Below are 17,711 nucleotides of genomic sequence, written 5' to 3'. Positions count from 1 at the left end.
ACTTTCAAATGAAGGAAAAGTTGCTTTTACATTAACAACAGCTGCAGTTCTGTAAGGTTGAGCACTCTTGACTCCTACTAACATCAAAAGGAACTGAGGGTGGTCAGAACCATGCAGAGTATTGCCAATTCTTAACTACACTTGATATAGCTCCTGAATCTCTTCTCTGAATTCATCTTCCTGCTTAGAAAAATAGTGTCCAAGGATGCACTACAATTTCCTAACAGCTTAATGTAATTTATTTCTAGACTGATATTTGCTACCTTTTACTGACTCTTGCATGAAGGGATATATTTTCAAATCTATCTATAGAATATTTATGCCAGAAATGGAGCTCTTGTACAATGTTCATAAGTTACCAAGTATTCTGCCTTTGGGTCATATGATGATGTACGATTTAGCGTAAATCAGAGTCTCCAATCTTTAGTACTGCAGAGCACAACAGAGGATCCACAAGAAATACCAAGTGAGAAATAAATGGCTATGTGCTCTGTTTCTGTAGCAATATAATTGGGTAGGGAAATTGAAACAAAACGCTAAACAAAATATGGAAAAGAAAAGCACACATTCAAGGATTTTAAAGGAGTGCTGCCCTTTTTGTTAATTATTCCAACTGTTCAAATTTACAGCAGAAGAGTATGGAGTCTAATCAACTGCCAGTGGATCCTGGTTTAAAACAGCAGAGAAAATCCTTTTTTTCCATATTTCCCTGTTTTTCCTCTACCGTGGATGGTATCCTAATACTGTTCAACTGGATTTTATTTGCAGCATCTCTCCTGTTACCAGTTCAGAAACTCAGAAATGTTCCCCTTCTTACTTTCAGAGTGAGAGACTACTGCTGCACTCCTAAAATGACACTACTGTTTTGTTAAGTTGCTGTTAGTCATCTTCTCTTGCAAAGATTCTGAACTGCAAAAGCCTGTTCCTGCACCAATGGAGGGTAGGACTGAGGTTGGTATGGCCACGGATGGTTAAACTAGGAGTACTAAGGTTGTTGTTGGCCAGTCTTTTGTCTGGTTGAAGGCCAAGCTGATACTGAATAAATGGGAGAGGAATGCTGGGAGAATCTACTCCCATGTCTGGTGCAGAGGTCGGTGCAAGGGGAGGATGGTGTGGGCAAAAAGGAAATGTCCTCCATTCGGTGCCAATGTGGACTATCCTCCGTAAGCATCAGAGAATGCAGTGGCAACTCGCTAGCGTGTTCTGGTCATGGAGTTGCCGGCACCTGTGCTACTCAGTGCCAAGACTCAGACCTCTTACGGTATGTCTACACTACCCCGCTAGTGCGAACTAGCGGGGTAATGTATGCATACCGAACGTGCAAATGAAGCCCGGGATTTGAATTTCCCGGGCTTTATTTGCATAAGCCGGCCGGCGCCATTTTTAAATGCTGGCTTGTTCGAACCCCGTGCCGCGCGGCTACACGCGGCATGGGCTAGATAGTTCGGACTAGCAAGCCATTCCAAACTATCTGTACACCTCGTTCCATTAGCGGGGTAGTGTAGACATACCCTTAGGGATCTTGCTTGTCATAGTCTCCAGCGCGGAAGACTGTTTAGGGGCCAGAGTCCGCTGAGAAGGAATGTCCTGAGTCGGTGTCATCATCTCTGCCGGGGGAGGCAGCCTGTCCAACTTGTTCTTCAGTGCTGGGCAGAAGCCCATGCCAGTCGGTGCAGAGGAGCTCATTTTTCATTTCAGCGCTGACTCCACTCTCTTACACGGTGCCACTTTGCACTTATCAGCGATGCTAGAGGTAGAAGGAACCGGTGAATAGGCAGTGCGGGATGTTGTTGGCACCACAGGCAGTGACCATGACAGTGACATCCTGGACTTACAGGAGTCCCAGGGCGGAGGTGAATGGGCTCTCTTTCTCCGCATTGAGGCATCTGATGGTGCCAAATTCTTAGGGTCTGACAGCTGGAGGGACTTCTCCCACAGCATGTTCCTGAGCCTCATATCCCTGTCCCTTCTGGCTCTTGCCATCATGCTCTGGCCATGTTGGCATTTCTGCGCTACATGGGCTTTACCCAGACATCTGAGGCAGGAAGCATGGCCATCAGAAATGGACATGGGATCCCTGCAGGAGTCGCATTTCTTGAATCCGGGGGATCCCGGCATTTTAAACAAATAGGGAGCCAAGGGGGAGAGCAAAGAAATTTTTTTTTTATGGAAACGGGTTACTCTAAGAAAAAATAACTAAGGGTGACTAAAAGTGGTTAAAAGAACTGAATTTTTTTTTCACAATAATCTTTCTTTTAAGGAAGAAATCACATTGCTAAGATAATCCATCTTTTGCCAAGGACAGTAGAAAAGGAACTGAGGGACTCGCACCACTCATGTAACTAACAAACACAACAGCATGAGACAGCAACTGTACATGCATGGGTTGGGAAGGCACTGCAAGGATAAAAATCTCTGATCACCAGCGAGAGGATGCACTGACACCTGAGCTGAGCACCGATAGGGACACCACTCAAAGGAGAATCTCCACTTCCAGCAAGTTTATGGATCAACAACTTGAAAAACAGATAACCATGGAAAACATAAAGAAGACTGTGACCACAATCGGGGTAATCACATCCCCCCCCCCCTTGACTGTAACATAGTCATAGCCTTCATTAAACAGAATGAAGATGATTCCCAAGTGTGGTTCAGCTCTTTTCACAGGACTAACAGACAGTCAGCTGAATGAAACTGTGCAAATGATTGATATAATGAGATCAAACCCAGCTGGCCCAGTTGCCAGTCCATTATCACCCCTCCAGACAGCAGGCAATAAGTCACTGTTCAGAATGTTCTCCTTAAGGTAAAGATTTGCCACATGCACCCTGTTTTAAGATGTGGTTAATTCACCAAGCCACTGGCTTAGCTCAAGGTAGCCCGTTTGGACTGTTCCCCTAAGGAACCTCAATATTGCTTTCAGATGGTGTACTAAAACAAGTTTCAAATATAGACAATTCCTATCTCATGAGATATCCACCAGTTCAGCCCCCTAGTTTTGACCTTCTATGACCTCTTTGGGTAAAACTGAATCATTTTGTTTTTGCTCAAAACCCTCTTTTCCCGCAAGATCGGTAAACCTCCTTTTTTTGGGCTTAAGGATCTTGCGGGAAAAGGGGTTTTTGTGCAAAAAGTAAACATCTACACTGCTTGTTTTTTCACTAAAACCCTAGTGAAAAAACGGATCGGCAGAAAATATGCAAATGAGATCGCAATTCATGCAAATGAGTCCCTCGTTAGCATATTTTTTGCTGAGAAAACTCGTAGTATAGACGTAGCCTAGAAGAGTAAATGAACCTGGGAGAACAGAATCAAATCATGAAGTGTGGCACAAAAACACTCTGTGGAGCCAAATAATCTGTTTCGAGTTTATACTACAATGACAGGTGCTACGAACAATTATAGAACAGTAGGTATTGTAATGAAAAAGATAAGAGCTATGTCTTCAGATATCTGAAGGATACAATAAGAAGGATCTATTATAGCCAACTATTAAGGCTGCCTAACACTTCCTATTATAAGATCCTGTTTTCAGTTGCTTATAGTCAAACTTGAACCATTTTGACAGAAAATGTAATTGATTCTTAGAGTGAGAACATGGAAGAGGACCATCATCTAGTTTGACATCCTGTATATCACAGGACATTAAATTTTTACTGTATTGGTCTCAATAACTTAGGTTTCACTAATGCATCATTTGTGTTTGACATAATTATAACTGCAGGAAAAGCATTCAATCCTCATTTTAATATTCAAAGAAATGCATATTGAATATTTCTTTTGTTACTTTTTTCCCAGTGTTTAATCACTTTTGCTGTGATTGTGCCTAATTTCTACTTTGAATTTGTCTGGCTTCAACTTCCACTCATTGGTTCTTTTTATGTCTTTCGCTGCTACACTTCATATATTAAAGGGCTCTGGTGTTTTCTTCCCATGAACATATTTGCACAATGTAATCAAGTGACCTCTCAATCTTTTCTAATTGCTAAATGTGTCAAGCCCTAAGTCTTTTACTGCATTTGCTCCAGCCCTCAAATCATTTTTACAGCTCTTTTCTACACCCTTTCCAATTTTCGAACATTCTTTTAAAACTGGTGGCACCAGACATGTATCACTCATCAATGCCGAATCCAGATGTAAAATCACCTCATTTCTAATCACTACTCCCCTGATCCCATTTCACCTTTTTCGCCACAGCATCACACTGGGGTCTTATGCTAAACTGCTTGTACTCTATGACCTCTAAGTTCTTTTCCAAGTCACTGTTTTCTGGGTTACAGAACCTTGTTCTATAGCTATGGACTGCATTCCTTCTTCATAGATGTATAACTTTGCATTTGACTGTGTGGAAAAGTATTTTATTTAAATGGGCCCAGTTTACCAAGCAACCCCAAGTAGAGCCCTATGTGGATACAGAATTTGTATCCACAGATGCAGATATCCACGGACATAAAGTGGATATACATGGAACTGCAGGATCTACCAGGAGCTACCAGTGGAGAAGGCAGCAGTATGTCAGGCCACTGATTTACTGGAGGTAGTCCCCTGGGCAGTTTCTCCAGCATGGCTGTGTCATCCCCGACCCTGCCCACTGGAGTGGGCACCAGGCTCATCAGCAGCTGTTCTTGCTAGTTTTTGCAGGTGGTTGGTAATTTGTGCACATGGTTGGCACAACAGCTGTTCCTGGTTGTGCTTAGTGTGTGCAGGCTCTCAGACAGGTGTCCCTTCCATGCAGTAGTCAGCGCCTTGTCCTTGAACGTGCAAGATGCTGGCACACACTAATGTGACCAGGGACAGCAGCCAGTGAGCCTGGTGCCTGCCTCCGTGGCACAGCCATGCTGGAGGAACTGCCTGGTGTGGGCTCTGTCATCTGTGAGCTGAAGCCCAAGATACTGCTGCTTTCACAGCTGCAATTCCCAGTATGTCCCTGCAGCTCTGCAGAGATCTGTTTTATATTCATGGATTTTCGCAGATGAGTAGAAAGAATGAGTAGTTAGGCATAATTTCTTGCCTGATGGTACTACTCCCGGTCAGTAACTCATTGTCAGAAAATGCCCTGTGCCTTAAACTTACCAGCTATTGTAATCAGAAATGAAGACAAAAATAAAACAAAAACAAAACCCCAAAGCAAACTCACCCCTCCCCAAAACAGACATGTGGATTTTCTAAAGAGTAATGCAGTTTCATCTGGTCTACAGGACATTTCTAGACAACAAATGACGTAAATTATCTGATCTGTTGCTTGAATCATTTCCTGGCAATCCATTCAGCTTTTAATTACAGAGAAATGTATTTTTTCTATGCAATGATACAGAACCATTTCCATTACAGATATGCTCCCGATTAAAAACAACTATTACCCCACAATCTTTTTCTTCTTCTCATGATCAGTTTATAATGGAGGAGCCAAAATGTCATTGAATTAAATACTCTGCTTTATTTTCTGAGATAAGAAAACCAATAATTCTGTATAATAGTGCATAGCCACTATCAGCACCAAGCCTAGGATACCATCACATTAAACTCAATGGAAATGTTTTATCTTTGATTCCTGTAATTGGTTGCACAATCATTAATTTCAAAGACACATTTTAACCGTTTTCAATGTAAAGATTTCTTTAAGCAGGAAACGCTACATATAATATTAATTTATTTGGGGTAAAATATGAGAAGGGAAAGATTTTAACATCACTGAGCAATTGCCTGTAGAAAAGGTGGTTGTTTTAAGCTCAGAGAAACATTAAAATCATATACTTGTGATTACTAATAACATTTTCCAAAGCACTTTCGTGACTTAAGAGACTAAGACCTACTGCCTTTCAGTGAGACAACACAACTTCAGTATTGGAAAGCCTGTCAGATGAGAACACATCTATTCTACGAGAGGGGTGTTATTCCCCTGCTAGGTCCAGTGAGCTAGCACGAGGATCAACAGCAATGTAGCTACACTGTCATGGGCTGTGTCAATAGAGGCATAGCTTTCAGGTGAGTTTGTACTTGGCACAGCTCAACCATGGCTCTGTGGCCCTCACTCATGCTACTGGAGCTATGCTAGTTCACTGAGAGTTAGTCCACGCATGTGAACCCAACCAGGGGAATCACATTCCTAGTTCATAGTGTAGCTACAGCCTAAGCCAGGGGTGTCCAAACTTTTTTCAAAGAGGGCCAGATTTGATGAAGTGAACATGCGTGAGGGCCGACCATTTTGCCTGACATTCTTTGAACCATTAAAATTAAATGCAAATTAACTATTTTATGCAAAGTTTATTGCAAACGGCAAACGACATAACACCAACTATACATGTTGTGTCCAAATATATTTATAACTGATTTAGACCAACTGACATTAACTGAGATTTTACAATGTATTCATCTCAATTGAAAAAAAAACTTGCCTGCACTAATGTGAAGGGTGAAACTGAGATCTGGACTGCAGCACATAGGCTAGGTCTGGTTCAAAGGCAGTGGTTTTGATGCGCAAAATGTCACGCAGGTGAGAGTCACTTAGTCTTGTCCTCATGCGGTTCTTGTTAAAGTTCATAGCAGAGAATGTCTTCTCACACATATATGTTGAGCCAAACAAGCTCAGCATTTTCTTAGCCAATGTTCGAATCTCTTGAAACCGGCTCTTATCCAGTTGGCGGTAAAAGTTCACAAGAGAGAGCTGTTGGTGACGACTGCGTAATTCGCTGTCACAATGCAGCTCAATGAGCTCGAGCTGCAGCTGATCTGGAGCATCCTCGGGGTCAACAGAGAATGGAGAGGAGAAAAGGCTGATCTCCTTTTTAATAGCTGCAAAGTCCTGAAAGCGCTGTTTAAACTCCCCAGCCAGAGATGCAATGTCTGCTGCATACCTGCTCGTTTGCGCACTGATATTGTCCTGTGGAAAACTGTTCATTATTTCCTGCAACGCTGAAAAATGTATGGTATTGGGCTGTGTTTGTGACAACTGCCTTATGAAAAGTTGCAGCTTTGTCCCAAAGTCTTTGAGGTGTGAATAAAGCTGGTTCACCGCTGCATCTTTCCCCTGAAGACTCGTGTTCAGTACATTCAGATGCTTTGTTATGTCAACTAGAAACCCCAAATCAGCCAGCCAAATAGGATCAGATAGTTCTCGCATTGGTTGTCCCTTTGTTTCCAAGAATTCTCCGATTTCCTTTCTGAGAGAGTAGAAACGCTGCAGTGCAGACCCCCGACTGAGCCATCTTACATCGTTGTGATATAAAACATCTTCGTATTCAGCCTGGATGTCCAGTAGAAACTGTTTAAACTGGCGGTGGCACAGGGCTTTAGAGCGAATAAAATGAATAGTCTTTAGCACCGGTTTCATAACATGATCATATTTGAGATGTTTAGCACAGAGAACTTGTTGATGAATGATACAATGGAGTTTAATAGCTTTGCCTCCTTCTTCGATCACCTTGTTACAGATTAGGGTTGATAATCCACTTCGTTCACCAACCATGGCAGGTGCCCCATCAGTAATAATCCCAGTAACTTTGTTCCAAGGCAGTTTCATGTCATCTATGGCGGAACTAACAGAAACAAATAAATCTTTTCCTCTTGTTTGGTCCGTAAGGCTCTGGAGGTCAAGTAGCTCTTCAGTCACATTCATTTCATCGTCCACCCCTCTCATAAAAATCAGCAACTGAGCTGTGTCAGATAGGTCCGTGCTTTCATCACAGGCTATTGAAAAGAAGTCAAAATCCACTCCTTTGGATGTCAACTGTCTCTTAATATCTGATGAAATCTCTTCAATTCTCCGTGCTACAGTGTTACGAGCCAGGCAAATGTTGGCAAACTCTTGCTTCTTCTCGGGACAGATATTCTCAACCATTTTCATAACGCATTCTTTGATAAAGTCACCCTCAGCAAAAGATTTGCAATTTTTAGCAATTAACGTTGCCACCTCATAGCTCGCCCTTGTGGCATTTTCATTTGACTCACGGGCTCTTATGAAAAATTTCTGTTGTGACATTAAAACAGCTTCAAGTTGCTTCAACTTTTCACTGCGGTCGTGCCCTGTAAGCTTGTCGTATGTGCTATGTCTCGACTGGTAGTGTCTCTTGACATTAAATTCCTTATAAACAGCCACAGTCTCTTGGCATATCAGACAAACACAGTGATTCTCTATTTCAGTGAAGAAATATTCCACTTTCCACCTGTCCTGGAAGCGGCGGCCCTCACTGTCAACTTTCCTTCTCTTATTTACAGTCGCCATTTTTTTAAATTGACCAGAAGGGGAAGGGATCATGTGAGCGCAGTGCCAGAGGTTTAATACACTGCCCAAGTAATACACTGCACTAATACACTGCCCAACAAGAATTCTCTTGCCTTTGTGGCTGTTTGTGGCGAAGTCTCTAATGATGAGCTACACGTGCCTGAGCCCGTTTGTGGCGAAGTCTCTAATGTTCGCAGCTCCACGTGCCTGAGCCCGCCAGGAAGCTGACAGTGCGCAGGGCCAATCACAGATACTGAGCTTGAGCAGCTGCGGAGTCCGTCCCTGATCTCAGCAGCTGCGGAGTCCGTCCCTGCACTCTCAGCCCCAAGGTAGAGGGCTTGCAGGGTCAGAGGCGGGCGGAGAGCGCAGGGCACGCTGGCCTCACGGCGGCCCGGGGCCAGGGCGAACCCGTAGCCAAGCGGGGGAGCAGGGCTGCGGACGTGCCCTACATGGAGGACTTTAGGACCGCAGCGGCCGCCATGGACGGCGGCGGCGCGGCCGGAAGCGGCGCCAGTCAGAGGAGCGCCGGGGAGCCAGGAGAGGGGGAGGAAGCGGGGGCTGTCCCTGCACTCTCAGCCCCAAAGCGGAGTGCAGGGGCAGGGTTTGGGACCGCGGCGGCCCGAAGCGGCGCGCTGAGCGCACCAGTTAAAAAAAGCACCGGGGAGCCGGGAGAAGCGGGGGGCCGTATTAAATCCGACCGCGGGCCGCATTTGGCCCGCGGGCCGGACTTTGGACATGCCTGGCCTAAGCAGAGGCAAAATGCATAATCTGTTTTCCTCTCCTACTTTGCCAAGATTGTCTGATGTAGATCCCTATTTAGAAAGGCTTTTAAGTATCCAATTAAGTTTAAACTTATGAATATTCCCATTCAGGTTCAGTTTTCAGATTTCCTAGCGCCAGTAAAGAGTTCTCATTGTAATGGACATAGTGTCAGAAGTAACTCAGTCCAGCCTTGAAACACACAGCTGAGGCAGAACACTGGCTTATCAATAAGCAATTATTATTGCAGTCTGTGAAAGAAGTTCAAGAATTTCTATAATATAATTGTTTGCAGGTTCTACAAAGTGTTAAGAGATGTATCTATTAATATCATCAGGTACAAAGCAAGAATAAACTAAATGAATTACCTTTAAGCCCATAACCACTCATTAGGCCAGTCAACAGCTTGTTGTAAATTAAACAAGGATATTTCTACATTAACTTGTGACACACAGTATTTTTTTCAGTATTTCAGAGCTTTAAAAATTTCATTGATAATAGTTCTCTATTTCTGCCCAAATCCTGCAACTAGTTTTGTTACTGATCCTGAACTGGAGCAGGACTAGGCCCTTGATATTAAAAACTAATTAGGTAAATAGACGAATGAACCTGTAATGTGAACAAAAAGCTAATATTGTCAGATGAAATGAAGATATTCTAAAATGAATATTATAAAATGTGCAGTCATGTTAACAAAATCCACACTGATGGCATGATTATGCCCTGATGCAAATATTTTCCAGCATGAACCCCCCCCCCCCGCCATAAGAAACACTCTTACTTGTTTAAGCTTCTTTAGATCTTCATCAAGTTCCAAGTTATCCAAAATAACAGCAACAAACAAGCTGAGCAGAATCTACAAAACAATTAAAAGTATGTTTAAAAAAATTATTCCCTTATGAAGCAATATTAAATACTGTGGGTGAAATCCTGGCTTCACTAACTACATGGGAATTTTGTCCCTTACTTTAATGGGAATAGAATTTCAACGTTTTTAACTACTAGTCTTTTTATACGTAGTGCATTTATATTTATGTGTTTATACAGTACAAAATTACAATTTGAAGATTTTAAGGCTGCATGATCAATCCATTATTATGTTTAATGAAGATCCTTTGAAATGTACTTAACAGGAGAAAATCACTTAACATTAATCAAAAGTCATTACAACACGAAAAAAGGTTCAGCAGGACTATTCGTTGTTTTTAAAGGTGTATTTTTTTGGGGCAGGGGGAATTCCTGAAGTAGCTCTTAATAGGAGATATACTACAAAATTATGTTATGCAAAGTTACCGCAATGTCCCTTATGCTGCGCTGTGGAGAGTATGAGTGTATGTTTGTCTGTGAGCCATGGGCCAATAAAGCTCCAGGTATGACTGATGATAGGTGGGAAAGAGAGAGGTCCAGGTTGACTAGAGAGAATGCACAGATTCAGCACAACCCCTCAGCTGGGCCCCAATCCTGCTAACACCTAACATTACTACTGTGAGTAGCCTTATTGATTTAAACGGGACTATTCATAGCAATAAAGTGAAGCACTCTTATTGTTTGCTACATCAGAATGTGGTTGACAGGGACAAGCCATATGAGAAAGCTACTTCTCTCCATTGGGACTCCTGAATGAGGGTGTGAAAAGAACCACCACCCACCCTCTTTTGGTGTGAATTCCCTGGCAGTACAAAATGCTTTGATAAAGTTACTTTGGCACTTGAAGTGTGTCTGTATTTCTATGCAGCTAAATACCATAGACTTTCAGTAAAATTTAGGCTCCTTGGTCTGTCCCTACAATATTTTAAAAAATGGGATTTATATGCCCATATATCACTTAGGCACTTTTAAAAACTTGGCTCATACACAGGGCCATGAAATATAAAACTACGCATTTAACAAATAATTTTCTGAAAAAATGACAATCTACTATATATTTGAGATAGTCTGTGCATCTGTGTGTGTGTGTCCGCCCATCTGTGAATCCATTTATTCAAGAATTCCTCCTAAACAGTAAGAGCTAGGACCACCAAATTTGATATGCAGCTTCCTCTTATCATAACTTAAAGCAAGATAAGAGTTTGGTTGTACCAGGACAATGGGATGTGCCCGGAATGTGATTGTTTTTCATCAAATGGAAAGGGAATGCTGTGATAGCTGGCACAGTTATACTCCCAAAAGATCCCAGCCCTGCCCCAGGGAGCAGCCGTCACTTGGGCAGCAGGGCCTCCACCACTCCCAGGCCAGCCCCAGGGAACAGCTGGTGGCCGGGCAGCAGGGTCTCTGCTGACCAAGGCTGGCCCTGGGGAACAGCTGTCAGCTGCCCCCACTCCTTGCCATGAGCCCCCCACCACACCTCCAGACCTCCTGAATCTCCACCCCTTGCCTTGAGATCCTCTTCACCCCCAACCCTGACTCCTGCACTTCCCACATCCAAAGAAGTTGGCCCTGAGCCCTCCCATCTCCAAACCCCTGCCTTGACTCCTGCACCTCCCACACCTCCAGACTCTTGTCCTGAAGGATGAGAGTGATGCTGGGTAAATCTTCTAGTTGCTACATATTTGCTTGGACAATATTCCAGAGGTTTCCTGCACTTGTTGTGAAGAGCATATTTAATACGCTACATAATTAAACATCACTTTACCTATTAGCGGTAACATATTTAAATCCAGAGATTACTGTGTTAAATGTTATAGTAGCCTTTAATGTGAATGCAAGGTAGAATTTAGATATATCTCACCACTAGCATGAAGCACTCTAATAATTAAGAATAATCAGTGAGAAATTTAGCTGTCATTGTCAGAATTTTATGGTATAGTAGAATAGTGATAGAAATGTACCCGTGTTAGTCTGGTGTAGCTGAAACAAAAACCAGTACTATGTAGCACTTTAAAGACTAACAAGATGGTTTAATAGGTGATGAGCTTTCGTGGGCCAGACTCACTTCCTCAGATCAAATAGTGGAAGAAAATTGTCACAACCATAGATACCAAAGGATACAATTAAAAAAATGAACACATATGAAAAGGACAAAACAAATTTCAGAACAGAAGAGGGATGGGGGGGGAGGTAAATGTCTGTGAGCTAATGATATTAGAGGTGATAATTGGGGAAGCTATCTTTGTAATGGGTAAGATAATGAGCGTCTTTATTCAAACTTGAGTGCAAAGTGTCGAATTTAAGCATGAATGACAGTTCAGAGGATTCTCTTTCAAGTGAAGTCTTAAAAGGCCTTTGAAGCAGGATGCAGGTAATCAAGTCGTTGAGACAATGTCCTTTCTGGTTGAAATGGCAAGAAACTGTTTTTTCTTTGTGATCCTGTCTGATATCTGTTTTGTGGGCATTGATCCTTTGGCGAAGTGTCTGAAACTACAGCCTATACTGGAACAGGATACTAAACTCCCAAAGGCTCTGGGAGACAAACCCATAGTCTCCTATAGACAACCACCTAACCTCAAGATGATTCTACCAACAACCACAGGACATACCACACTAATACCAACCCTGGTACCTTCCCTTGCAACAAACCCCGTTGCCAACTTTGTCCACATATTCACTCTGCTGATACCATTACTGGACCTAACCAAGTGAGTTATAAGATCAAGAACACATATTCCTGCACATCCAGAAATATAATTTATGCCATCATGTGCCGAAAGTGTCCGTCTGCTTTGTACATTGGACAAACGTCTCAGACACTTCGCCAAAGGGATCCTTCCAGAACAGGGCAGGGGATGAGAAGCAGGAAAACCAACTCTCTTGAAATGGAGTTACAGGTTAGACCTCCCTGGTCCCACATGAGTGATTTTTTTTCATTTTTGGCCCTCCTGCCACTGGACCCTCAGCTCGGGCTGGGCCTTCTGCCTCTCAGTTGGCTCCCTACCCACTGGTGTCCCCTCTGCCCTGCTGGCTCCAGGCTTCCTGGCTCCACCAGGCAACCACCCTACTAACTCCACTGGGCTTTCCTGTCCTGCTGGTGTGCACCAGGCACCCGGTCCTGCTGGGCCATGGATGTTGCCAGACTAGAGAGTACCAGTTTAAAGAGGTTCAACCTACATTAGACAGGGAAGGATGTCGCACACTGGACCAAGAACTTCCTTTGGATTGTCCAAGAAAGGGGAATGTGAGATTTCTCCCACAACCCCCAATCAACTTGACAATGTGTTTCCAAGTCCAAGATCATTTCCCCAGTTCCTCTTTCCTTCTTGCCTTTTCCCTTTCCAGGGAAATGGGGCTGCAGTAACCTCTGTTGCCCTTGTACAGGCGGGGCAGTGAGAAATTCACATACAGTGCACAAACTGCTCTAGCCACCAAACAACTTGTTGTTTCCTGATGCCAGAGCAGGAGTCACGAGTCACCCCCACTCTCCATCAGGCCTGATCCTGTTGAGGGTCAGAAGATCTGATGAGGAGCAGGTTAAGTAGCTATAAGAGAATCAGAGGCCCCTTACTGACACATAATTATTGTGTCAGGATTTTGGCTCATTTGAAAGAATTCAATGCACTCATCCCAGGTACTTGAAATTCTATAGTATGTAAAGCACCCAACAGAAAACAGGGTGCATGTACTATGACAAAGCTCCTCATCCTTCCTGGGTCCCCTGCTTTCAGGCAGATTTACTTGCCTCAGAGGCTCACAGCAGCCCTCAATTTAGACATCAGCTTGCTGTTTGTTGAGCTGCTCTCATCATTGGCCAGCATGGGGAAAAGAAGGGAACCATAGCCATAGCATAGTCTCTCTGGGCCCTCCAAGTGGGACAGAGCAGGACAAACCCCTGCACTAAAGCCATGCTGAAATGGGGAGTTATTGGTGGTGGGAACCCAGGCCCATCCTCTACTTCACATTCCAGCCCCGGGGGATCCTATGATAGCAGCTGTAGTAATGTCTCTGGTATCAGCTTCATGACAGCTGCAAATACCTGGACCACTTTCCCACAACCTTCCCCAGGACCTTCTTCCTATTACCTTCTTTCACATTCTCCTCCCAAACTCCCCCTCCCCATTTCTCTCATTTAGCACCTTCCTTGCATTGAGCTAATAGAAGGGTAGCCTTTTTAAACCAATCTCAACTGGTTTTTAATTGGGCCCCCCAAGTGTTCTGATTAACCTAGCTCCCTTGCGTCTGAAAGCCTCCTAATTAGTTCCTCCTGATTGCTCTGATTGATTATAGCAGGTTCCTACTGGTTCTGGATCAGCCCATGTTAGTTTATCCAGAGAACAGCTACCCTTTTAATCTATGGCTAATATATTTCCCTTCTGTCACTCTCCAGTAGCCCTGTGGCCTGACCATGTCACAATATATAGGTACACAGAGTAAGACAGGTAATATAATCTATACTGTAGACAACATAGGGAGGTTCTGAAAGTCAGAGAAAGGAATGAAAGACAGAGAAAGAAGGAATAAGAATATTCTTATTTTTAATATAAAATATAAGATGAACATCATGAGAAACTAGTGGTAAATGTATCTGTTATTTAGTATATTGATGGAAATGAAGAGGACTATGGATTGGTCTCTGGTGTTCTTTTTGGTCAGCATCCAAAAAATAGTACCAAGGCTCTAACTTATCTACAATTTTTGCAGAATTGCTTTCCTTTCTGCTTTCTACCTAGAAAGACCTAACTTTGGCCATTTACAGCACACCCAGGTAAGATACCTTCGGCTATAATCCAAGTTACCATATGAATCCAGGAGTTGTTGTATTTTTTCTGATTGTTGTATCAGTTAATATGCAACGTTGCATATTTCCCATGTGTTCATTTCTGCATCATATAATAGAAAAAGCATTGTACTGATTTCTAATTAACAGTTTGTACCAAGAGACATTACACTTCTTTTCTTCAGTTTAATTACTGCTGTGAAGGGAATGCAATGTAAATGAAGAGGACATCTCTACATGATAAATAATATAAACCCTTGTTTCACTCTGTGTTCATTTGATCTATGAAGGCTCATAAAGTAGTTAACAATTATAGTATTATGTTACATTGTGACTTAGGTCTTATTTAGAAAACCTCCCATTAGAACAAAGGTTGGCCACCATGGAGCACAAAGATTAATATTAGATTTCATGATACCTCAAAGAATTAATCCTGTGGCCCTTCATAAAAAGTTAAGAATAAACACAACAATAAAATTTAGGTAGCTTGCAAGACAAGAAATAGCCAGCAATTTGCAGCAAAGGAAAGCACTGAAAACTTGCAGGTCAACACTTACCAGAGTAGCAAAAAGATGATAAAGTATAAAATAAATAGCAACTACAGGTGCCCACATATGTCCTACAGCATTAAGAGTCTGATCCATGACATCTACCCATCCTTCCTGTGTCAGGATCTGGAACATTGACATGAATGCCTACAGAAAAAAAAAGAATCACATGTATGTTATAGCTGCATGCAATGCATTAAAATATCTCTATGGACAACCATAATAGTTGTATGGAGTAGTTTTGACAAAGCAGAAAAGCCAGTTGCTGTTCTTTTGAAACACAAAGGAGTGGATTTCAATTCTGCGAATGCCATTTACACATCATTTTCAATGCAGAGGCAGAAATAAATAGTCTAATATTTGACTGAACTATAACATTTTGCAACTGTAAACACAATGTCAAATTTCTTAGTCAATGTGAAGCTTGATATCCTCCATGGCTGATGAAATATAAAGACTATACTGGGTTTACGGATCAATCAGGATATTGTTTCCAGGAGCTTATTGCGCTATCAGCTTACGAGTAGGTCAATTATCTTTAAAACTGTTTTCTCTCTCTAAATATGAAGCAAAACAGCAGCTCTTCATGTTTATAATAAAACTGTATGATTAAACAAGTTAATAAAGTGTCAAAAGTTATATTCATGGCTCCTGCTTGGCAAATAATTCCAAGCACTTTAAAAACACAATAAAAATGAAGGCCCCAGTCCTTGAAGGTGTTACACAGATAGGCTTTGTCTACACTGCCAGTTTTGCAGGCAGTGAGTATACAATTGAGGTGTGGATTAGCATATCACCATGCCTCATTTGCATAATTTATGCGGAAAAAAATAGTGTGGATTTATGCTCGGGAGAGGCATAAGGATCTTGAGCAAAACGGGATTTTTTACTTAGCTCTTTTGGTACAGACTTTTCAGTGGCACTTCTAAAGATAAGGCACTCAGCACTAGCAGTCAAATGCCTCGTTAACTAAGGGTTATGCACTACCTACCAGGTAAGAAGTACAGCTGGTCAGAAAATGAAGCACATTTTTATGGAAACTGTTTGAAATGTTTCGGCCAGCTATAATTAGAAGCTTGGCAGTCTATGAGGAACCCAGTTTATTTACAGAGTTGTGTTCTAGAACTCAAAATTTAAGCTGGATCCATGTACTGAAAAGACAGCCATTAAATAGTACAATGTAGATCTCATTTGCTGCCATTTTCTTCATAATATACAGGCTAAGGATCTCCTTGACAGGCACACCAATGTACAGTAGAGTGTGTGCACTAGTTTACACTTAGTGCTGGATGTGTGTGTTATGATTTTCAGGACAGTCAGGCAATAATCTCAGAAAGACCAAGATAACTAGAGCCTAGATGTTACCTCACAACCTAAATTTAGTGCTTCTTCATGGACCCCGGACTCCTACAATCAGAATCTGCTTGAATGGTTCAGAGAGCAGGATAATGGAGGCTAGGATAATGGGGCTCGACTATATGTGTTTTTATTTTTTCATAAAATGTAAAAACTAAAGATTCTCTGTAAAAATGCAAATTCTGCGTTTGCCCATGTTTTCTGTGGTGAATGAATTTCTAGGATGCCTGGTTTATAATGACTGATATTGGACCTGGGGATCACCAGGAAGGCATTCTTAACCATGCCCTCTTTTGCCTGGTTTCTTCTATGCCACCAGCAGCTCCCCTTCACTGGGTTAATCTTCCCATGGTTGACTGAACCAGCTATGAGACAGCTTTGTGCCAGCAGTGCAGCACAAAAAGGTCACAGCATAGATCAAAATCAGGCCTAGTATGTGAGACAAATTCTTTAGTTGGTAGCTTTTTACAGTGTCCTACTATTTTGTTCTACACAGGAAAAGACAAATTATGGCACTGTTTAAAAGATGTCATGGCTCCTTCCCCACTCTGGCATGATAAATGCAGAAGTGGGGGCCAGCAAGTGTACCCCAAAGCCTTATCTACCAGGCTTTGGTATAAAACTTCCCCCCAAGATCTTAAAAACCTAGATCTTGGGAATAAAACTTCCGCTGCCACCACCCAAATGTTGATAAAGAAATCAAGGGAAAGATCATTTGGGAAATCTTACCCCTAAAATAAAAATCAAGGCACACAATTAACCACTGCCAGGTTAATAAAAAGAAAAGAAAGAACCTTTATTATTACAACAATATTCCTGTTGCAAACATAATGACTAGATAGGGAGGTAACAAAATATACTCATGGAGAAACTCCATGGGCCTAGAACTTAGTTACAAAGAAAAGCCAAGACATCTTTTAAACAGTGCCAGATCTCAGATCCCATACCCAATCCTTAAAACAATAAAACCTAACGAAACTGCCTAAACTTTACCCTACTTACAGAAAATGAAGAATGGTGTCTTGGAGAGAGAGAGACATGCTTGTCCCTCTCTGTAGCTGCAGAGAGCTCACTCAGAGAGACAAAAGGGAGAAAAGAAAAAAGCCCAAATTCCTTTGTCCCAGTTTGAAAAGTCCCACCTACATTCTTATTGGTCACTCCACCTGGCTAGGTGTAGTTA

General features: G+C 42.3%; 1 protein-coding gene across 1 annotated transcript in view; it reads right to left on the bottom strand.

Annotated features, from left to right (window-relative positions):
* NALCN (sodium leak channel, non-selective) overlaps nucleotides 1-17,711 on the bottom strand; it is a 366,003-nt gene that overhangs the window by 115,179 nt on the left and 233,113 nt on the right. Inside the window, exons 14-15 of the mRNA XM_075918747.2 lie at nucleotides 15,185-15,322; nucleotides 9,762-9,836 (exon numbers count right to left, since the gene is read on the bottom strand). Coding sequence (XP_075774862.1) covers nucleotides 9,762-9,836; nucleotides 15,185-15,322 — 213 coding nt within the window. The remainder of the gene's footprint in view (nucleotides 1-9,761; nucleotides 9,837-15,184; nucleotides 15,323-17,711) is intronic.

Source organism: Pelodiscus sinensis, chromosome 1 (genome assembly GCF_052426305.1).
Source record: "Pelodiscus sinensis isolate ZL-2025 chromosome 1, ASM5242630v1, whole genome shotgun sequence".
Classification (NCBI taxonomy): domain Eukaryota; kingdom Metazoa; phylum Chordata; order Testudines; family Trionychidae; genus Pelodiscus; species Pelodiscus sinensis.
The sequence above is the reverse complement of the archived record's forward strand: the minus strand, read 5'-3'. Positions and strand labels throughout refer to the sequence as shown.